The 22,998-nt window shown below is 44.7% G+C and overlaps 1 protein-coding gene across 4 annotated transcripts in view; it reads right to left on the reverse strand.

The window, feature by feature from the left end:
• The window catches only part of LCP1 (lymphocyte cytosolic protein 1), a 50,247-nt gene that overhangs the window by 16,474 nt on the left and 10,775 nt on the right, over nucleotides 1-22,998 (reverse strand). Inside the window, exons 1-4 of one of the 4 annotated variants that reach the window (XM_069802683.1) lie at nucleotides 16,646-16,753; nucleotides 3,984-4,074; nucleotides 2,100-2,251; nucleotides 1,241-1,370 (exon numbers count right to left, since the gene is read on the reverse strand). In XM_069802683.1, coding sequence (XP_069658784.1) covers nucleotides 1,241-1,370; nucleotides 2,100-2,251; nucleotides 3,984-4,050 — 349 coding nt within the window. In that variant the 5' untranslated portion in view covers nucleotides 4,051-4,074; nucleotides 16,646-16,753. Of the gene's footprint in view, nucleotides 1-1,240; nucleotides 1,371-2,099; nucleotides 2,252-3,983; nucleotides 4,075-13,736; nucleotides 13,961-16,645; nucleotides 16,754-22,998 lie in introns of those variants that run through there. The other 3 variants (XM_069802681.1, XM_069802684.1, XM_069802682.1) reach the window with 3 other exon arrangements.

The raw sequence follows: 22,998 nt of genomic DNA on the forward strand, positions 1-22,998 counted from the left end.
TCAGTTTGCTGTGCAATACCTCTTCCATCATCTTAGTTACAAAGGCAGAACTCTGGGGGAGACGACTCTCCCACCAGCGTGACTGATCAACAAACTCCTACAAGGGAAGAAGGCTCCAAGGAGAGGCAAATGAGCAGAAGACAGTGATGGGCTTGAGGTGGTTAATATTCACTCCATACTCCTTCCCACTGACTGGGGTTGCCCGCTGTCATGAAGGCAGGCATATTATAGAGCCTGGTAAGGAAGTTCACGTGATTCAGCTGTACGCTGCGGTTGCTATGGTCTGCTAATCGTAATTTGTCCTTGCGCCGTGATTTGAATGCATTATTGTATCACTCTGCTAAATCAAAATCCCATGTAACTTCAAATAAGTAAGTGAATTCTGTACTGTACATTACACCCTCCACACGTGGAGTATCTAGAAGAGCGTGGCCAGGACTGGACTCTGACAAGGAGCATTCAGACGGTAATGGGCAAATGTTCCCTAGAGTCCAACAGGGCTGTAATGTAGCCATCCTGTACCAGCAGCAGCTCACACCACCCCCAGTAGTGCAGAGAAGGTGTCCTCTGTGCTCAGGTGGGCAGAGAACCTTGGAAGCATCCTCTGCTCTCCTTTCCCTGGAGAGAATCAGTTCCCCACCCATGTCCCTGGAGAAGACAGCCACGAGTGGGACCTCTTCCCTGTGGAGCTGCTTCAAGGTGGGCAGTGCCCAGGATGGAGCAGAAGCAACCATGGCTGCCCCAAGCCTTCAGGTTGGAGAAACGGGCTGGGAGAAGAGCCCTGATGGGGTTGTGCCCTCTTTAGAAAAGGGTCAGGAACCATTTAGGTTACAGGTGAGTTTACAGAGAGACTACCATGCTACTGGTAAAATGTAGAAGGAAATGGGTTAGCAGTAGCTGGGAACCCATGCCTTGCCTTACTGGTGAGCCGGGACAGCAACAGGCCAGCCTCTGCACTGCTGCAGGTGTGCAATGCATTTAAAGTAAGGGAAGCTAAGCTGGTTGGAGCTTCAACCCATAGCCACAGGCTCCATCCACCCCAGTAAAGCTACTTTTGGGAAAGACCCTGCTCCGGTGCTTTGTCACCCTCACAACCCTTTGCCTTGCAGCAGCCTCGCCTGAACAGCCACCGAAGCTCACTGAGGCCAGAGCACCTGGGTTTGCACCAAGATAAGGTGGGGATGATCTCCAAGGGCACACTTGTTCCCAGTTGCTATCAGCGTAGGACAGCTGTACCTACCGGAGTAAGAGTGTTGTGTGCCGGCACTGGACTGCTCCGACGTCCCACCGATAGCACAGATCCCCTCCTTTTTGTTGATTTGTTTTCGGAACGACTTAGCAACATCATCGCTCTTCAGGTTTTGGAAAATCTTTCAAGCACAAGAGACAATTTTAAGATCTTTGAGAATTAAAACACGCTAAGACAGTGAGCTCTTGGGCCAGGAGACACATCTCTGCTTCATACGTAGGGAAGCACAGCTTGCGTATTATTCACTGGGTTTCTGTGTAAAATCTGTGTATCTGCCGTGGTACAACAGGATTGTACACAGCTTTTACGTTTTCAAAGCAGTCAACAAAGATCAGCTAAGTAACAGAAATGTATATGGTATGAAACCACGGAGCTAAAATGTGCAGGAGGAGGGCCTTTAACAATTTGGGTTTGAAGAAAGGACAAGTAAAAATCTGTTTCTCAATCCCAAGGGAAATTGCACTCTTTCAGCATTTGCTTTTGTCCCAGTTCAGACCAGAAAAATAAGAAGCTTTTTTAATAGAAAAAATGCCCCATAAGGTATTCAGTTGCAATCTGCTGAAATTTTTCGTAACCAGAACATAATCTTTTTGCAACTTATAACCAAAAAACTTTATCCCGCTGCATCAGCTAAACTGCAAGATATGAAGTCTATTCAATATGCAGCTGCATTCACATAACTTGTCCCAGTTGATTGCAGGATTTCTAGTTTGGTTACCTCCTCCTCTCATCTTTTGCAGTGAGGGGACTCCTTGGATTAACTAGGTGCCCATGAGACCCTGTGCTTGTGCCTCTGCTGTGCCCTGGGGACCAGCATCTTACTTACTGAAATAAATAACATCTTACTTACTGAAATAAATTCATCAAAACTGATCCGGCCATCCCCCGTGGTTGTCAAATTCTGAATGAGTTCTCTGGCTTTATACCCCGGGAGAGGGAGATTGGCTGCCTTCAACACGTCTGTTAAATCATTGGTGTGGATGAAGCCGTTCCCACCGATATCTGCAAAGATTAAAGCAAACATTTAGGTTCCACATCAGCCCAATTAAATTTTATGCACACAAAGGCTGCTGGTTTTATTTTACTTGGAGAAGGGTACATTATATATAAAGATTTGTTATCCTGAAATCGAGTATTTTCAACCACTGTGGTGTCATTCACACCCAAGAAAAAATTACAATCACCACTTAACAAACAAAACTCACAGTGATGAATTTATATGTTTTAAACATATAGTAATATCTTAACAAAGTTAGGTTTAGATGCATATAATTGACTTTCCAAGGTTTACATGTAGACAAACGTGATTTATAGAGGGAGTATCCTGCCTACAGAACAGGTAAAGAAAATGGAGTTGGTGCAATACAGAGTTACAGCTTACATGTGCATATATTCATAGATATACCTTGTGATTTTGGCCTGTTTTCTGCATCTAGTATCATCAGAAGTCATGAGTTTAGAGGCTTGTAACTGCATATGGTCATTTTTAAAATAAAAACTTGGGCGTTTCTCTGCGATGGTGCTAACATGGACAGTCCTGCTGAGCCTGTTGCAAAATCCAGAGTTCTTCTCCACCAGTTTGTGAAAATCCCCACAGATAAAAAAGGAAACTGAATCTATCACATGGAGAGTTTCTGTTAAAACACTATGGCTATGTACATAGTTTTATATGTATGTATTTATATATGGTTAAATATTTATATTTGATTTTTATATATCTGTGTGTTCCTTGTTCTGCAGGCTCTTCTTCCCCAGCCCAGAGACCGAGGTGATTTCAAAGAGGCGTGTGCCGATTTCCTGCGTGCTAAGTTGTGAGTCACTTGTTCCACGCTGCAAAAAGGCACTCGGCTCTCAGCATCGGTAGCACAGATTCATACAGATTGCAAAGAGCATCCTCCTCGTTTCTGAAGTCGTACAACAAAAGGATCTGGACTTGGAGACGGAAATGTCTGGGAGAGGAATGAGAGCTTCCTTCCAGCATTTGCCTTGTCACTGCACAGGGCGTACAGGGCACACGCGGTGACCAGATGTTTAAGATTGCCAGCCTGGACTACCGTGTGCTCAGAAATCAAACCACCATCTCCTGAAGCAGCAAGGACAACTGATTAACACATAATCCAGCAAGGCTGACAGATCTGCTAATAAAAGTGAGCTGTGACAAGGACCTTTTCTTAGAATTTGGGTAGACAGTGATGGGTTTGCGTGACTTTAAAGGAGACAAATCAGATGAAACCTTTAAAGGCTTGGGAAGGAGACACACACTTTAAAAATATATGGGGCTTGAAAGGTCACAGTAAAGGGATTACAAATTTTGTAGCCTTTTGCACATTCGTCCTCTCCAGACTATTCCTCCCCAGACAGAGTACTCAATTTACATTGAAATACAAACTTTCTGCCTTCCAAGTAATTTGTCAGGAATAAACAATATTCTCAGGAAAACACTTGAGAGTATTTCCACCATGGTTTTCTGTACAGCTTTTGAGGTTATTTCATAAAACCTGCCGCTCATTGCCCTGCCACCTCTCTCCGGTAAGAAGCCATTGCTCTGCAGCGTGCTGCTGTGGTTTCATCGAGGAGGCCCGCAGCAGCAGGAAAAGGGACTTTCTGTGGTTTGGGTGACACAGCAGATCGGCGCTGGAGTAAGCTCTGTTTCTTCACGGCTAGTCAGTCCACGAGAAAAGAGCTTGCTACAGCTTCACACTTCTGCAGCGTCTTTCCTGTTTGCTGTACTCACCGGCTTTGCCAAAAGCCTCTCGTAGCTCTGCCACCTCCTCCTCCGAGAAGTGTGCCGTTGACGCCATTTCTTATTTCTCCGAGTGGCGGGTCTGCAAGAAGAAAGCACTTGTTCTTATTTGGTGCCTTTTTGGGGTTGTAATCGTGATGAAAAAGAGAGGGTTTCACTTGGATTTTCAAAGTCTCGGAGCAGCTCCCCATAGCTGAAAACCCAGTTCCTCTCTGCATCCCGAAATCAAGAGAGGGGGTAAAATCCTGCGTACATGAGATACAAATCCGCATCCCTCCTCTTTTGCCAGGCCCTCCTCAAAATCCCAAGCTTTATTTATACTAATTTAGTTGGAACTGCATCCTACCTCTGCTAACTTTTGTTTCTCGGGGAGAAAGCGGACAAAATGGTGCTGGTTCTCGTTATTCCCCCTTTGGAAACACAATTCACCATGTGTTTCTTCAGCAGCTTCTTCCTGGGCTGGAGCTGGAGCCCCGGGGGGATATTTGTATCATCAACCTTTGGGTACCTAATGAGGAGGCTGGTCACCCTTATGGGGTGGATGGATGGAGAGAAGCTCCTTCACAAGGTGATCAGAGCACCAGGTCGGGCTTCCCAGAGGGATACTTCTCCTCCTGGCTATGGGGAGAGTTTAGGGACTTGCCCGGCAAGGTACCTAAGTTAGTGCCTGAGGTTGGGTGGCACTTTAGGAATGGATGGCTGGAAGGAGTTTTCCTGCCTTTCCTCTCATCAAAGATAAAAAGCAGGAGGAAGGATTAGGCTTTCCCCTTCTAGGCACCTTTCTTAATAATCAGAAAGTTTACTTTTGTTTGTCACATCATTTCATACGCTGCCAGAAGATGCATATTATACCCCTCTGCTTTTTCATGCACCTACTGTCCCTTGCATCTATTCATGAGCAAACTGTTCAGGAGACAGACTATCTATTATTCTATATTTGTGAGAATGACTCTAGTGTCCTATGTCTCTTTAAGTATTAATTAACTAAGCAACTATTTAAATAGAATAGAATGGAAACCTGAGTAGATCCTGGAAAGTGGCTGCTGTAGCTACAGTGTTCAAATGAGGAAAAAAAAAAAAATCAGAAATATCTCATTCCCAGACTAAAGCCAACATTGCATCCTGGGGGCTTGGATTCCAAACTTTATGGAAAGATATACAGGGATCATTTAAAAAATTACAGATTTGCTACAGCCCTCTACAAAGGCACAGAGTTGTGTACAGCCTATCTGGGCTTCAGATTTAATGCTCTCCTGAACTCATGCATTGATTCCTTGTATCTGTGAGAACCACTATGGACATGGCTTTGAAACAGCCCAAAGGCAATCTTATGTGGTTGGCTTTTTGTCTGCTGTCTCCCTGTAGTATCATGCACCCTTTATCTGCCTCATCACTGTGATTTTTAGGGTGAGGACAGCTTCCAGAGAAAAATCTGTTCATTCATTCCAACCTTCATAAGTAGAGAAATGCAGCATAATCCATAATGCAGTCGCTCTTGGGGCATGAGAACCCATGTGCAGTTTTCAGCACAATGGAGCTGGTGATTGCTACTGAAATACTAATATAATATAAAAGTAGTTCTAACCACCCTATTGTCAAGGATTACCTGTAAAAATCCCTGTGATCCACTAGCAATGTGCGTTATGTATACTAGGACAAAATTAGATCATAGTCTTCCTCCTTCATCCTGGTATCTTTCCTGCCTCTGATTCCTCACTACCAATCTTTTCCAGCTGCATGCTCTGTGTTTTTGCAATGTGTGGATTACCTAAAATGCTCCTGGACACATGAAAATCTTACACTATCAGCAAGAAAATCCATATTCCACTACAAAGTCATCCCTTCCAGTCCAGTCACTTGATCAAGCAATATAATTTGTGACACAACATTTAATAGCGTTAAGACTGTTCTAGAGCTGAACAGGTAAGAAACACCACAGGTTGCTGCCTATAACATTACTTTTGCAAAGAGTTTTATAACCTTGAGAAAAAATTATGGGGAGGTCAAGCGCATCGTAACCCATCATCTCTCTGAGGGTTTGATACTGGTGCCCATCGCAGTACATCTGCCACGTAAAGCCCATACCAGCAAGAAAATCCCTTTATAGCCACCACCTCTACACAGTTTCAGGGTTACCTCTAGTCCCAGTTTTGGCAAGGGACTGCAATAAAGGCAGGGAAAGAGTTGAAAGTCTTCACTGTGGGTATTCTAGGCTCACCTGCAGCCAGAAAAGCTCTGGCAAGTGCGTGAAAGCCCTCAAATTTACACTCAATTAATCAAAATCAGAATTTTCAGATTCAAGGTTTCAGAGTTATTCACAATTAAAAATCGCTGCCATTTTTTTAAATTGTTCAAGTAGTAAAAACAAAACAGGGAAATCAAGAGAGTAAAAGTCCAAAGCTTTAGCAACACACACAGCAAAACGAGCAAATCCTCTTTCAAAAAGCTACTTTTCAGTATATAAACTGCTTATTTTTCTTAGATCATTAAAAGTAAATGATGATATTTAGGCACACAGAAATGTAAAATGCTTCTGGATAATGGTGAGGGAGGTCAGGCCCAATATTTTCCTTCTGATTTTATCAGACAAGAGCAGAGTTATTTGCTTCTAGGGGTCAAACGCTTCCAGCACTTCACCATTCTCAACGCAAACTGAAAATACCTTGGGCATCCCATCAAGAGGGCATCCAACAACCCTGGGTGAATAGTCCAATTACTGATAATCCACAAGGCATTGCAAGCATACAGTGCACTGCTCTGCTCCAAACCGTTTGCAAAATCAGTGTGACAAGACAGATGCAGAGAAAAAAATGCAGAGGATGGCGTAACAGCAAAGAAGAATATGTGGAGATGATGGGCAATATGAACAAGTTGAAACAGCTTCTTTGAAGGGAATAACTGTTGAGGAACTGAGGGAGGAGCAAAGGGAAAATCAGCTGATGAGAACCAGGTGATGGCTTTGAGCACAGACATGTACGGCAAGAACCAAAGAGAAAAGCTGGGCAGGGGGGAGGCACGGCAAGAGGGAGGGGGGTTTGAGAAGGAACGAATGCAAACAGCTTAGCTATCAGCACAAATGAGATTTCGAAGGTCAACGGCAGCTGGGAGGAAGAATCTTGAACTTGGCATGATCGAAAATCAGTGAAAGAATTGAAGTTCCTTAGAGAGAACAAGATGAAAGTCAGCACATGTTTGGATGTGGAGGCAGGATGCTGAGGAAGGGAAGACAGATCCACGGGTCAGAGCAAGAAAGACAGTGGAACTGCCAACAAGAAAGAAATGGAAGGTAATAAAAATTCAGAAGGAAAATAAAGCACTCCTTGAGACAGACTGAGCTTCAGAGGGCATCAGGGCATCCGGATTACGCATTGCCTGGAACTGACACTTCATTCTTGTTTGCCAAACAGCATAAACCTGCTATTGCAAAAGCAAAAATGAAGTTGTGCAAATACACTCCTTCCTCCCCAGAAGACGGCTGAGTTACAGGTTAATGTAGAAAAGGGAAAATGGCCTCACCTAAGCTGCTGAGAATTGCAACAAACTGATATCAAAAGAGCCTCTACGAACTGATATCAAAAGAGCACTCCCCTTCCTGCCGTCATTTCCAAGCCAATACATTACAGCCGTGCCGTAAAGCCTCCTTTCCTTTGACCTTATCCTCAGAAGAACCTACTATCCCACTGATGTTTTAAGAGAACTAATAACAAACTACTTTCAGTCTGGAATATAAAGGAAGAACTAAAATAATCTCAAACCTGAACGTTACTGCTAAATTGAAACACAGTGGTATTGATGTTCTTTCATCTTTTTCGATTTTGAAGCCATAGTCTGAGAAGCTGGCTCGTTATGTATTACTTGGCAAAGTGTGCACCCACCACGCAATATAAATAATAAATGGCAAAGCCATTAAAACCTAAAGGTTTCCAAGACTTGTATTAAATGGTTACCTTGTTTCAGATTTTCCTCCGCTTCTCTGGTGTTTAAGCTTTATTGCAAGCAAGGCAATGAAAACCTTGAAGACGTGAAACCACACTTTACAGCTAGACATAAAATTGTACCTTTCCCCAAGGCAAAAAAGCAAATTTCATGGGGCAACATTACACTTCACAAACACATTTCTAAGTCATCAGGAGCTACTTAACTGTGAATTTGGTGCTGAGGTAGTTGAATAAATTACTAAATATTTACTCACCTTCTACCATCAGGGCTTTATTTTGTTAACGCACTTGTACTTTGTTAATACAGTAACCCTTCTAGCTGTTGGAGAGTTATGAGATAAAGGATTGCACGTGTGTTCCCTGTCATATATAAATTTCCCTATTTCTTCTGCTATCTTCTCTTCAAACTTGTTTATTTTTTCTGAAAGTGATGAAGCAAGAGACGCTCGCTGTTGCAAAACATAGCTGTTAGTGTTGCGTGGCGCAACATGAGACCGTGTCCCCTGTCGCACACAAAGCTCTGCCTTTTACTTTATCCGGGCTCACAGCTCCAGTTCCTTTTCTTTCCTCTTCCTTGTCTCATCCACAAACTCAATTTCCAAATGTCCAGCTTTCCGTAATGGTTGGGTAATAATTCCCCAGCTCTTTCCTGCATTAACCTTGCCTTCCTAGCTGATATCAAAGAGGAATCACCAGCAATCCTCCCCCAACGCACAGCCTGCCCTGGACAATGCCACCAGCATGCAGGAATAAGAGAAGTGGACTCAGAATTGTGCAGAAACTCTTGTGATAGGTCTGAAGCATCTTGCACGCCAGAAAAATATGAGAAAAGGGAGTATCTTGAGCATATTCAATTTTTGTCCCATATTTCTTGCACCTTTGGGGCCCTCCTCATTCCTGGTCGCTCAGTGGAATATCCCTGATAGGATATTTCTCCCCAGAAATATTTCCCTCTACCTTTCTCTCATAAGGTCCCACACATAAGTCCATATATACATATGCATTTCTGTTCAAATTATTTGTCTCAGTCAGCTAATTTTCTACAGTATGGAAGGGCTGAGGAGAAGAAAGAGAAGATTTACGAGTTAGGCTCTGATAAGAGCCTTCTTGAAACAAGTTTTTGTCATTTTAAGCCTCTTTAAGGGGTGAGAAAAAGAGAAATTATTTAGTGGATCTCATGTTGAAAGAAGAATCAATGTTATAACCACAACAGTGTGGCCTAGAAGTTCCTCAATTTTAAAGTTTCATCTTGTGCAAAAAAATTCAACTAACATGAACAGGCAAAGCCATCTTGTTGCTAGTCAGCCAGACATATTCTTTTGCATAATCCGGACTAGTTTATCTCCCAATTAAACTTCATAGCCTCAGCATACTTGCTATTATATTGCTTCTTTCTCATATAATGTTTATTACCTGTTGTTATTACAGTTCTGATCAAAACAATGTGTTTATATCCCTGCATTAGCAGGGTGATCCATAGTGCACCCACAGCGAAGTAGGACGGTAGCATTAATGCTAAATTTCCCCAGCCTTACTGCTAGTTTGGAGCAGTGATAATCTGCAGCGATGGCTCTAGGGTCTCCAGCCATCTTAGACAAACAAACAATCCCACCCATGTCCTTTATTCTTGTTCAGCGTCACAGCCTCCAGGCAGATTGCATGGACATTTTTTTTTGTGATAGGTTTTTTTCTGCTAATGATGTAAGATAAAAACTAGAATCCGTATGTCTCTTCCTTGCTGGTGAGTTATTCAGCTAGCCAGCAACTCTCCATGACTGACAGCATCAGCAAATACCATCAGGTTTTGAGCCACGTGTCAATTAGATGGATTTCCTACACAACAACTTTGCAAATCATTTAAGAAGCACAAATTGCAACATCTTGGAACACGTGAGGTGGTTCATAGAAAAAAAAGTCTGTTTTTCAAGTTGTGCACTTAGTGGTATGACTATTTCCCTATTTAAATAGCTATAGATATATACATGGATAAGAGGTTTTTCTAATTTCCTCAAAGATGCTGAGCTAAATTTTAAATCCTAAAGTAGACAGAAACATATTGGCTCTATTAGCAAAATGTAACTTGGATTACAGTACCTTCAATCTGGGTGGGATCTTGCTGTTTAAATCGGCATACAAAACACAGAGAGGAGTCTTTCTGAAGTTATGGCAAATAGTTCCTCCCTGGCGCACGATCAAGATTCACAGTGCAGCCCACAATAAATTACAATCTTTGCCTCAAAGGTATTTTAAAATGACTGCTGCCTGCAACAGCAAAACCTCACCGTGTATGCAGGCGCTGGAATTATTAAGCTGTTGCACTTCACGTATATTACTTGGTACACAAATTGAAGAAACACAGAGAAAAGACATTTATCACTGTTCAGAAAGCAACATGGTGATGCCCATGATTTATTTTCTTAATGTTCCATTTTATGAAGGATCTTATTTGTCAATGCGATGCCTGAGTCCTAAATCAAATATGAGTCAACAGGACTTAGGAAGGGAAAATCCACAGGGTTTGTAGCAAAATGGAGATCTCTTTCCAATGTACCACTCTGTGGCAGGGAGGGCTAATCCTTCAAGGAAAGTAAGACATTGAAGAAGCAGAGCTGTGAACTCATAAATACCCTCCTTATGTGTTTTTTATCTGTCAGATGCATCTTACCAGGGAGACAGCATATATGTGCATATTATTTTTCAATCAGAGTCTGCCAAATTTTTCTTAAAAAAGAAAAAATCAATCCAGTATGCTACATTTTTTATTGGGTCGCTTCTCTTTTCTATCCCTTTACCAACACAAGCTAGCTAGCTTTAAAGTGAAAACATTTTTCTGTAGAAAAAGGAGCATTTTGATTGTCAAATGCTTTCCGCTGATTTTTTTTTTTGTCCAAAGCTGGTTTTCAAACCAAGCCAAATTGACAAACAGCTTCAGTCATTAAACAGATGTCCTATTTGGCAGGGAAAGCCCTGTCCCCCCTACCAGTTCCACCTTTGTTAACAGAGGTGGGGGAAGAGGAGAGCATCTACAAGGGGTGCTTTGGATACCGGTTTGAGGAGCTACCCCACTTCTTCCCCATCACGACTGGGGTGGCAGGTGGGACACAAAACCCTGGGCAGACAGATAAAAGCCTCTCTTCCTATTCCTCTAAGATAGTCACTGTACTGCAGCCCGATGGCAGAAGGTCGGGTCATGAAGTACTGACTCAGTCCCAAATGTCCTGTGAAAGCCTGGTATCTGACACAAGGAAAGGAGAACGTGGCCTGGGTTTCCGGCTTGTTAGCAGGAAAACAGTTCCTCTGTGCATGGAAAATATTAAAAACATGTTCCAGCTGTAAAAAGGAGGTGGATATATTATTTTTAGATACATATGTATATTTGCATTTGACTGATTCCGCCTGGATTTACAAATCTGTTGCTGTTGCTCCCGTGCCAGGAGTTGTATTCTGTCCTCAGTTTTGCAGGACTCCTCCCTGATGCCAGCAGGGATTTGTAGGGGCTTAGCAAGCCCCTGAAGGATCGGGCCCTTCCACCCACCAAAACAGACCAGAAAAGGACAGCAACATCCGAATGTTGCCCTCCTTATCGGCTGTCCTGCCGCTTGGGACCCCCTCCTGCGGTGATGCCCCACGGGGAGCTGTAGGGTCTCTGAGCGTGCCATGGGGAACCAAAGCAGGAACTGGAGCAGCGGGAGGCACGGTCCTCCCATGCCCCTTTCCTCCCAAGAATAATTTGGTTTTATGGCGTGGTCCCTGAGCCCCCGCCGCCGGGCATCCCTCGGGGCTTGCGTGCCACTCTTCCTCCCCGTAGGCTCCGTGTCCGGGACACCCCACTTGTCTCACCCGAGGGCAGTGATTTATTTCCCATCCTACAGCTTTCCCCTTTGATAACTGCAAAGATGCACAGAGCGACCAACGCAGAGTCCCCTGCTCCGTCTTGCAGCACAGCTGGTTTCAGTATCGTGAATACAGTTTCAGGGTTTTTATCAATATTTTTCATTTTGATAAATATTTTACATCTTGTATCAGCGTTTCACTGCTGTTTTGCATGAAAGAGCTAAGAATATGAAAATGAGCTACGTTCTGAATGCACTGTACTCTCCTGATCTCCCCCATCTCCTTCCTTCCCCTTTACTCAACCCCTTTCTAAAGTTCTTTCATACTTTAGAAAAAATATATGGTGATGACTTTTACTGTAGTATTTCTATCAAGGTAGCTCTGCTCCATGCTACACAGCTGCTCATGACTGAAATCAGAAGGAAACAGGATCAAAAAAAAAAAAATTGGTAGCATAATACAACATGATGGAGTGCGTGGTATGTTCTGTGAGCAGGGAGGGAGAAGAGAAGCATCACCACTAGACTTGTTTAAGTACAGTGAGTTTCATATAGACTCTCAAACATTTCATACCCATAACAGTGTTCAGTCCAAACCCTTACTTGGTTTCAGTTGAGGAAGCAGATTCAAAACCAGTATCATAATACAACCTTTTTTTGACTTATTGTGTGAGCACTGTCTTCAGCTTCTGAGCTCAGTAAATCTGGACCTCATGGTCAGGATGGAAGCAGAAATCCCCGCTCTCGCGACCAGCAGGCAGGCAGGTACTTCCCAGTCCCTCCTGGCCATAGCATCCCTCCTGGATGGAGTTTCCCATCGCAGAAGGGGTTTCCGCATCTCCTGTCCGCTCAGGAGACCTTCCACAACCCCATCCCTGACCCCCTGCAGACCCTCTGGCCCCATTTTGGGAGGGCAAATGGCTCCTGTGTGACAAGCAAGAAGGGGGGGAAAGTGATACATGATGGAGTTCCTCTGCACGAGAGGTTTCAGGGCAGGATCTGCTTTTATTAAGACAATCAAACAGCCATCTGCTGAGCACCCATCTGCACTTCTGATGGCACAATCTCGCCTGCCACTTGCTAAAGATCATCTTCATATCTGCAGCAGTGAGGGGTCAGCCAGCCAACGTTGTCTGTGACTTTGGCTGCTCTAACAAAGACCTGAGGTCCCATTTGCTTGAAAAGTCAAGTTGCTCACAGGCTTAAGGGTCAGTTGTACAGCGTTCAAACCCAATCCACACGCTGAGGAAACCACTACCTGACAAAACCAGCAAGTCTACTGCTCCTACAGAGCAGAAAGTTAAGCCCAAAGGCTCTTGTTCACAATACTACAACCTAAAATCTCTGCAGACGTTTGCAAGTCACAGTTCATCTACAGCCTGGGCTGAAATCCTAAAGAAGGCAAGGGGCAAGCCTGACCAGTTTCAACAGTTAAGATCCTAAAAGGCAAGTATAATGTTAGGACCACCCCCTATCACTGTTTTTAAAGCAGAAGTCCCTACTACAATCAGGCTCCATCATGAATCAGTTTTATTTATTCTCTGGAGAGTAAAATTACATTCATAAAAGCCTAGTATAAATGTCCTAAAAGTCAGCAGAGTATATTGTAAACACTACAGGCCAAAATACATTAGCTTTATGAATCAGTGTTTTTCATCACTGGAATTATAATTCCCTTCTTAGAGGGATCCACTCTGTAATCTAAGTAATGGCTTCTTACTTTATCACACCCTGCCAAACTGATGCAAATTCAAAGACTACTCAGTCAAAGACCACTCTGCCCAATTAAATCCATCAAACACTTCCCTGAAGGTCAGTAGAAATGCCGTGCACAAGACAATTGAAAAATGTTTCACAATAATACAGAACCTGCACTGTTTTTTCATGGCGACCACAGTTTCCTGTGCAGTTAAACTGCTCGTACACTCAGCGAGGGCAACTTGCTAAAAAAACATCAGGTGCTGTGATCTTACCTCCCGGGCTCAAGCGGTGGGTCCGAACTGCCGGAGCAACAGCTCGACAGCTGCAAATCCAACAGAAAGGGGAGAACTTCTTAAAAAAAACCCAAAACTTTTTGTAGGTTGGGGAACTGCAAAGTAGTTGCAGCGCGATTAAGGAAGATCTTCCTTTCCTGCAGAGCAACTAGTCAAGTCCAAGACTGTAAGCCCAAGACTGAGCCCGGAGAGGGAAGTGACTGGTGACAAAACGTCATAGTGAAATGTTTTGTCTTTATAAGGAAATTTAGCATTCTTTGGTCTCCCTTTTCACCTCGGTACTCCTACCATAGGTCCACTGGTGTGTAGCACTTCCTCTCAGTTTTACCCCTCTTTGGTTCCGTTCTCTCTCACTAAGCACATGCATGCACACAGGCATGCACAAAACGCCTTCTCTCTTTGGTGGTAAAAGCAGCCATGTTTTAAACTTGCATAACAACAAGGTCTGCAATCCTACCCTGTGTTCAACACAAAGCTGGCTGCACAGTCAGGCTGGGGCTCCTGGGGCAGTGTCTGCAGGGATGGAGACTCCTCAGCATCTCTGGGCATCCTCTGCCAACATCTGACTGTCCTTGCTGTGAAAACTTTTTTTCCTCGCATGTGGTTGGAATTTCCCTTGATGCAACTTGTGACCTTTTTATTCTCAGCGCGCACCTCTGACAAAAGGCTGGCTGCATCTTCTCTATAAGCACCTACGGTTAGGTAGGTGTAGGCACTGAGAAGATCCCTCTCAGCCCCCTCCTGAACAAGTCCAGCCTTCTCTGCCTCTTCTCAGATCTTGTGTGCTCCAGCCCGTGACCATCCTGGTGCCTTTCTACAGTCTGTCAAAGCCTTTCTCGTACGGGGGAGCCTCAAACAGGACACAGTGCTCCTCATGCCGCCTCACAACTCACACCGATTTCAAGGGCACATTTCCCAGCTACACTGAGGGTCACGCGTAAAACTGCTTGATGGATGCAAACTTTAGCTACCTTTCAACCCTGTTGACGTGGCGTTGCAGAAGCCTTAACAGAACTGAAAACACAACATCAATAGATGAAAAGTGATTCATCAACCCCATGGGGATTTTAAGAAATGTCCTGCCTTAACAGCGAAATTCCCACAACTTTCCACAGGCTGAAGAATCATACTTCAGCTTTTTTAACAACTTCTGTTCTAACTTTTACCTCTGAAAACAGGCAGCTGAAAAAATAACAAAATTGAATGGCTTTAATGAAAAAGCTGTCATTCACGATTCATCAGACCAGCCGGACCATCGGCTACAGGCTGATGTAGAGAGCTTCAGGAAAACCTTCTCATGAACAAATCCCCATAGTTAAGATCCATCCTTGAAGCACACGTACATTGGCTGTATTCGAAATTACATTGAAACCTGTTCTGGGCATTTTGGATGACTTCCTCGTATTAGAAAAAACCCTCCCCTATGGTATTTCATTATTTGATAGATTGTGCCACGGCTCCTCTTCTTTGTTTTCTAGGATATTTAATGCCAGCCTGATGGTTTGCCCCAACTTTTTTCTTACAGACCTTTTTCAAATCCTTAATTATTTCTGTTGCTCTCCATGACATCTCCTTGAATGCTGTGATACCTTTTCTGAGATAGGGAAGAGGGCACCAAGTGGATGCATGGCTTAAATCCAACATCTTCCTTGCACAGGAAAACTAAGGGTGGGGTTTTCCTTATCAGAGATGTTTGCTAAGCAATCTTAACGTCCTCTCTTGAGTTATTATAGCTTATGCAGAAGGCAGGTGAGGGACTCAGATTTTCCACCCCAGCGTATGATATTTTATATTCATCTCACTTAGACTGAGCTCAATACTGCGTCATTAGTACACAGCACTGATTCATATCAGTACATACCAATAGGCACTAGCTGTGCTAAAACAGTGCTCGAACAAGCTTAGAAATACAGGGACAGCAGGGATGCGATTTAAAGTATGATGGATTTATAAGGCAAGTATAAAGAAAAGACTTTGATATATTTGCCATGTGGACCATGAATCCTTTTCCCTTTTTCTGCCCTATTTCAAGACCCTCTGGAATGTCACTGTCTATACCTAATAACGCTATCTCACCAAATGTTATTAAACTTAGGTAGTCTTTACACACAACCCCAGCTGAAGTCCTGTCATGACAACGCACTATTTAAATTCTGCACTGTGTATCCTTGAAGCATCACACAAATAACAATTTTATTGGGCAGCATTAAAATACATTTAACTGGCATGGTGCAATAGTTAACTCCTACCTGTACCTGGTTAACTTGTACCTGTGTGATGTTCATTTGTGGTATTGCTGACAATGTATTGCTGACAATGATCTCTCTAATGTAGTTTCTTACACAGGGCAGGATACTGCAGGCAATCATTATAGTATCAGTTTTCTAGAACTGTGTTGAAATGTTAAGTCTTCAATATAAAGAGCTTGTATTTTGCAGTAATGTATGCTTACGGCGAGCAACAGGCTAGTTGGTGTTACGATAGGATGTACTGTGATACTGAGTTAAATGTCCATTACTGTCCCGCATTAGAAAAATAATACACTTGGCCTACAGCTCCAGTCTTAGGGCCAAAATCCCAATGCAGCTAGTTTGAGATTTACTTGCATGAAAGGCAGAAGAGTTAGAGAGGGGTGTTCCTCCAGTTACAGGCAAAGACATTAGGAAACAGCGAAGATGACTGCCTACAAATTAAGTAGGCATAAATTAACATGCACGGTGTCTCACCACTCGCAGAGGGAGGACTATAATTACAAACAGACCATACCCCTGAGCCACAGCTGAACTGGTCAGAAACAATCCTTTCCCCTCTGTTGCCACCACTAAAACTCTTCAAAAGCCTTGCCCCTTATCATCCCCCCTGCCCGAAGCACCTTTCTTCCCACGCACCTTTTGCAGCGCTGACGCTCTCATCCTGCTGCCCGTGCAATGCAGCCACGCTTCACTGCAGGTCAGCCGGACCGTGTCACCACAGGCTTCAAAAACTTCCACCGCTTTTCTCCTCCTCTCACGCAGCCTCGGCTCTCCTCTGCCTCTGTGTCAGACCCACAGCTCTGAGTGGCAGCATGCGTCCGCTCCTGTCTCCCACCGGCTCCCACCTTCCTCCCCTTCACCCCCCGGGTGCCTTGGGGAGCCTTAAGAAGGGCAGCGACTGCCCACTCTCTCCCGTCATCAAGTTCGGATATTTCTTAGCAAGGTAAGCGGCAACCCAAAAAGCCTGCGGGAACCGCTGATCCCATTTCTGCCAATGAGTGGGAGTTATATTCGGAGGAACTGGGGCATCTGCCTAAGAAGAGGTACAGCAGCTTCATCTCACTTGGCAGCATTGTGTTCTGGCAACCCGGAGGGGGTTTGCAGGGATCCCCAGCCGAGGAGTGAATTGGGGTCTGCTGGGTGAAGAGTTTCCTTGTGGGAACTAGGGAAGGGTATTCCCATGGTGGCCTTTTCTGGCACGACCACCTCTTGGCTTTTGCATTTTTAACTGCCCACTGCAGCCTCCCAGGACCTTTGCCTTCCTGCAGGCTGCTTCTGCTTCAGGGAATGAGTCCATTATTTTGCAAAATCACGTTCGTATAATGCAACGCCTTCCTTGCCACTGCTGATACAGTCACGGGTTGTGGACGTGTCCTCCACCCGAGAATGTACACAGCATGGGAAGGTCATGGTGGGGACAGCAGCCCAGATCTTCCACGCTGACAGTGGAAGCTTCCTGCGGACCTTGCAAAGTATCTTTGTTTTATCGACAGCACAATTTTAAACGAACCCTTTGAGAGGAACCTCCTGGTCCACGAAAAACCAGGGCAAATCAAAATTAATGGAAATTATTTAAAAGTAATCTCATTTAAACAAATAACATCTTGCTCTTGTATAAGTACAGAGGACCCAATCTAATTCCCACTACGGCTTGATGTGATCTGAATCACACCTTTATTCCGTGTGACCCTGTTCTTGTTCCGATTAAAGTACCTAAATCGCTGTAGCCACTAGCGATTTAGGTACTGAAACGCCCGCCTCATTTCTGAAAATGGACCCCGAGAACTTAAATGCTGTTGAAAGGTAAATGAGTCCTTGTGAAGCAGGAGTCATTACTCTGACGGCCTGCGCTCGGGTGGGGGGAGGTAATTTGACCGGCTGCTGGGACTGTCTATGTTATCAATGTATTCTGAAATCCCACGTGTGGTCTCTGCAGGAGAGAGAATGCTAAAGACCGGGGGCTTTGCAGAACGCATGTGAAAATAATACCTTTTACGCAGTATTCTTCCTGCAGGACAGCTGCCAGAAGAAGCCTCGAGAACGCAAAGCAGTGGTGGGTGACGCCATTGAACCTGTCCCAAGATGGATACTGGGGTCTTTTGGGGGTGGTATCACGAAGTATCTGTTGATGCAACAAGAGCATCTCGCTCTTTGTCTCAATTTGTACAGGAAGGCGTGGGGCAGACCCACCCCCGCAGGGCTTCACCTCCACCTGGACCCTGCCACCATGCTCTCCCTCCCCAAAACACACCATCTCCAACCCCCATGCCCCCACTGCCCCCCACGCCAGCACCCACTGACCCCCGTGGACCCTCTCGTACCGGCAATTCCTGGCACCTCTGCCATGTGGAGCCAGAGGAGGAGGGAGAAGGTAGCGTGGAGGGTGATGGCCCAGTGCCTCCACAGGTGTGAGGAAAATGGCGGGAAACCCCTGCCGTACCGCAGAGCGTGAATCAGCAGCAAGGCGTTTGCCCTTGGGCAAGGAGGGACACCTGGGCTTGTCCACTGACACGTCTGGAGACAGAGGAATGTAGAAAGAAGTCCTCTCGTACCGAAAAGGTTTGGTGGGGTCGTTCTCAGAAGCAGTGGCTCTCCAAACCTCACCCTTTCCCCCTGGAGCTGGGCACAGGAACGACCGGGAGGGTAAATGTCCTGTTAATCCTAGGCCGGGAGACTGGTTTATCACCTTACATGCTCGTGCAGCTTTTGGTTTCCAAACCCCTACCTCTGAAAACCTGTCTGAGAGACTTCTGAGGAAATCTTCATTTCGGTTTCACTGCCAAGCTGTCTTATTTAGGAATTGAGATGAGCCACGAAGATCAAATAAGCTACAGGTAGACTGCTTCCACAAAGCAAAGCAAAAGATTGCTCCTAAGCAGGGGGTACAACCTGCAACCAGCCTAGAAAGATTTACACTCCCCAAAATATCCGTGCAGGGGCCTGGGAGAGAACAGTGCCGGCTTGGCAGAGGAGGAGATGGGGCAACGATCAACCTCTGGTCTTGGAGAAGGTTGTTCCCTCAGCAGAAGTAGCCGAACGTGCCCGTGAAACAAAAAGCAGATAGCTCTGAGGCCACGGCTGAACTTCGGGCTGTCAGACTTGGTACCCAATTCCCAAAGTCATTTGCTTCAAAGAAATCTCCCGCACCGAAGTGACTGAGCGTTGTCTGAAAGTTTTCCTTATGGCCCAGGCCCTCGGAGTAAGAGCTTAGCCTTACTTAAAAGGCACAAGGAACAAGATTAATTTCCTGCAAGCAGTCTGAACTTTGAAGGAGAGGCATTTAAGCAAGTGAAAAATGAAATAGCAGGGGGAAAAAAAAAGCCATAAAATGAAAGCAATGATAAATAAATAACAGGAAAGCGTACACCCCGCTACAAATTTAATAGGCTACACCCAGCCATGAATTATTGAGCAGAACCATCCATTTGCTGCAACGGGGAGTACTAGTGAAATATTGATAACGGTACATGAGCTAATCTTAGGTTTTACTTGGTGGGGGAGAGAGAAGAAGAGGTTGGAAAAGCCTGGCCACTGTTAACTGACCGAGCGGCCAGCCCCCGCGTCCGACCGCAGCAGGAGGAGAGTGCGTGCCCCTGCCTCTCCCGGGAAAGTGCCCGAATCCCGCATCTCCAAAAGAGACCGGCACTTTATCAGACCCAGCTGATAAACCCGTTTCCAGAAGGATACGGGTCTAGAAGTGTCGTTTGCAGAGGCTGTTGCAACAATACTGGCTCTCGTGGGTTTTTTTGCACTCTTAGGAAAACCAGAGTCTTGGTTAGACCCTGACTCGGCCCAAAATCTGTTTCCTTGCTGTTCTGGGGTTTTTTCATCTTTGTGATGGGGGGAAAAGTATGAAAACGTGACTTTGGTGGCTCAGCTGGCCAGAGGCTTACAGGAGTAAAAAGCATGGAGAAGCAGGTGGAAAAAATATTTTAATTATAATTATGATAACAGCTGTTTTTGCAAAGCTGAGAGGAAACAAAGTCACGATTTCTGAGAATCTGGATCTGGCAAAAGCCGTCTCATAGTTAACCAGCCTTCTCATTTATCTGTGACACAGCCCCCATCTAATTCAATTTTTGGCGAGTGAAGCATAGGTGGCTGTGGTACGGTAGCAAAATGGGCTTCCCCAGACCCCCTCCCCTGCCTGCTACGTGGGTGCAGGGCTCGCCGCATGCCTGGGGCGGCCATCACAGCAAAGATAAAGCACTTCTACTGGGAACCCAGGCACCGCCATCCCACCACCAGAATTTCAAGTACCTGTCTTCTGCTGCAAACTGATGCGACGGCAGGACATAAACCCAATGATTATAACTGAAGCTGCTCTCCCGAACAAGTTCTCCACAGGCAGCTTTATGCCAAGAAAAGAATAATTCAGTTTCCTTTGGCTCCAGATGGAAATCTGCACACAAACACCTGCAGGACTGGACAAAATGTCATGTGCACGCAGGCTCACTTGCATACGTACCTTCTTGAATACACTATCATTATGATTTGATTTTATGTTTTTAAATGTTGGAAATTTTAACCCCCTAGGCTGTCTGCTTTGCTTTTAGCTTATTTTTCTTTTTTTTTTCACTCAGCGTCTTTAAAAGCAATATTCCTGTATCTCTTCCTCTTTTTTTGGCACATTTCCCTTTATTCTCTCATTTTCCCTTTGCACATTTTCTCTATTTCTTTCCCCTTCTCCCTCTACCTCTTGCCATTTCCTCACTCCCCGACTCGACTCTAGCAGTTTCTGCTCGCTTGCTCTCACGTGGTGCTCTTCTACCAGCGTTCTTCCTAATATTTCTAAGGGTATATATCTCAGAAGCCCCACTTCTTTTTTGCAGCCTCCTGCCTGCATTTTCCAAGCCTGGGGGGTCACTGGCCCGAAATTCTGCTGCTCAGAAACCCATACAAGCAGTTACTAGTTCCCTGTTAGGAGGGGAAGTTTGCTTCCCCCAGGAGGAACTTGCTGTGTTTCTACAGCACATCCAAAAAACCCCCAAAATCTCAGTACATAATCTGGAGATCGAATGCCCAAATGGAGGGGGTTTCGTTTCCAGCCTTGCTGCAGTTGTGTTTGTGGAGCCAGCCCTGCAAACCCTCCCGCGGGTGAAGGATGAAAGCCGGAGCTAGGCTGACTGTGCACTGCCCTGGGTGACAGCCTTTCGCTCAGAAGGAACACGTCCTGCTGTTATCAATTAATACGTATAATATGGTTGAAATAACCGGGGAGCTGCTAAAGTCCTGTGCACAGCCCGCATCAGTTAATATTTAAAATGGGGAAACAATAACTAGGCATGATTTAGGGTTTAGGAACTAACTGTTAGACAATGGGGCTTTATGTTTATGTCAGAAAAGCTAAGAGATAGTGGTCTGATCAACAAACTTCAAAGAACAGCTTGGAACTGCCAAGACAGAGTAAGAAGTAGGTAAAAGGTAATTCCTACAGGGGGAGATCGCAACCACCGACTCATTGACCACCTACTCAAATGATACCACCTGCTCGAAAGAAGACAATGAAAGAAGAAGACAGAGTCTGCGCGCTAATTTACATGAGAAGCGAAGAAAGAAGAACCATTATTAAGGGAAATAATAATGAATATGTATCACTTAAGTATATAACTGTGGGAATTTTTAAGACAAGGGTGTGCTGTCTTGAGACAGGCACCCATTCATGCACATCAATGAAACAAATTTGAAAATACCTCGACCCTCTGTGTTATTGGCTTGCACATCGGGTAAACAAATCCGCTTTTCGGACAACACTGCAGTGACTGAAGCTGCAAGAAGACAAATAAAGATTGGGTGGGGGCTTTTTGATGGAGGCATTGGTATTGAAATTAAACATAGGAGGTATCTGAGGTCAGGCTTTCTGCAAAGGTCCTGAATCCAACAAAATCTTACCTGGTGCATCTTGATTTCTGGAAAAGGAATGTGTACAAGGCCACCCTCTTTCCAGACAAATCTAGTCACAGTAATGTTTTTACATGCTGATTAAGAAAACTTTTGAGTCAGAGCTTGTATTTGGGATGAATCCCTTCCATGACACATATAAACTAACAAATATGAGGGGAAAAAGCTTGGGAAGGGGGAGAAATTTCTGCCCCTCTCTGCCTGCTAGCAATCGTGAACACAGATTACAGCTGGTCTTAGCTGTAATTCTGATTCAGCCCAAGCCCCCCCCCCACCCAGTTATGATTCCTTTGTGTTTTCAGTATCAGCTTTGCTTATCCCAAATAAGCAAAACCAAGCTTTTCCTTGTTTGGTGGTTTTTTTTTTTTCATCTTGCTGGTCAAACAGTTTCCTGGCCTCATGGTTGGCATTGATACCTCTGGGAAGCTCAGCTGAGATAAGATTGAAGAGATGTGGATACACTCTGCAAGGCAATTGAAGGGTATTCATCCAAAGACATGTTCTTATTCTAGAAGTCTATATAAAGCAGTAGCCAGGCTTTGACTGTAACGGTGGCCAAGATTGCGAGGCTTTGCACAACTGAGAAAAAGTTTGAGGCAGCAGCCTGGACAAGTTTTAGCAAACAACATATTTAGCACCTGGCTAAAATATGGTCAGGAAGACCCTCTATGTTGGGATAGTAGTTAAGTTAGCAGTCATACAGAAGGCACATGTTATAAAAGAGAAAACTAGACTTCAATTTTACTGACTGCTTAAAGTGAAAGACCTTTGAGGGAACACAGAGAGATGGAAGATCCGCCGCTCAAAAGCAAGTACCGAGTGTGAAGCGTCAGATACGTATCAGGTGGCATGAGTCTGCTCACACTGATGCTGCTTGTGTTGGTAGCAGTGGGTATCATACAGGAGCTGCCTGCACTGCTAGGAAAGGGGCAGAGCACATCCTCAGACAAGCAGAGGAGTTTCTCATCTCTGCATCCTCACTTAGCTGCTCCATTTTCTGTGCTGCTGTGGCCAATGCACACCGAAAGCTAATGAGGCAAAGTCATCAGGTGTGTTTTCAAATGCCAGAAGACGCAAAAGAGCCCCTA

The sequence above is a fragment of the Haliaeetus albicilla genome, chromosome 15 (genome assembly GCF_947461875.1).
Source record: "Haliaeetus albicilla chromosome 15, bHalAlb1.1, whole genome shotgun sequence".
NCBI classification, from domain to species: domain Eukaryota; kingdom Metazoa; phylum Chordata; class Aves; order Accipitriformes; family Accipitridae; genus Haliaeetus; species Haliaeetus albicilla.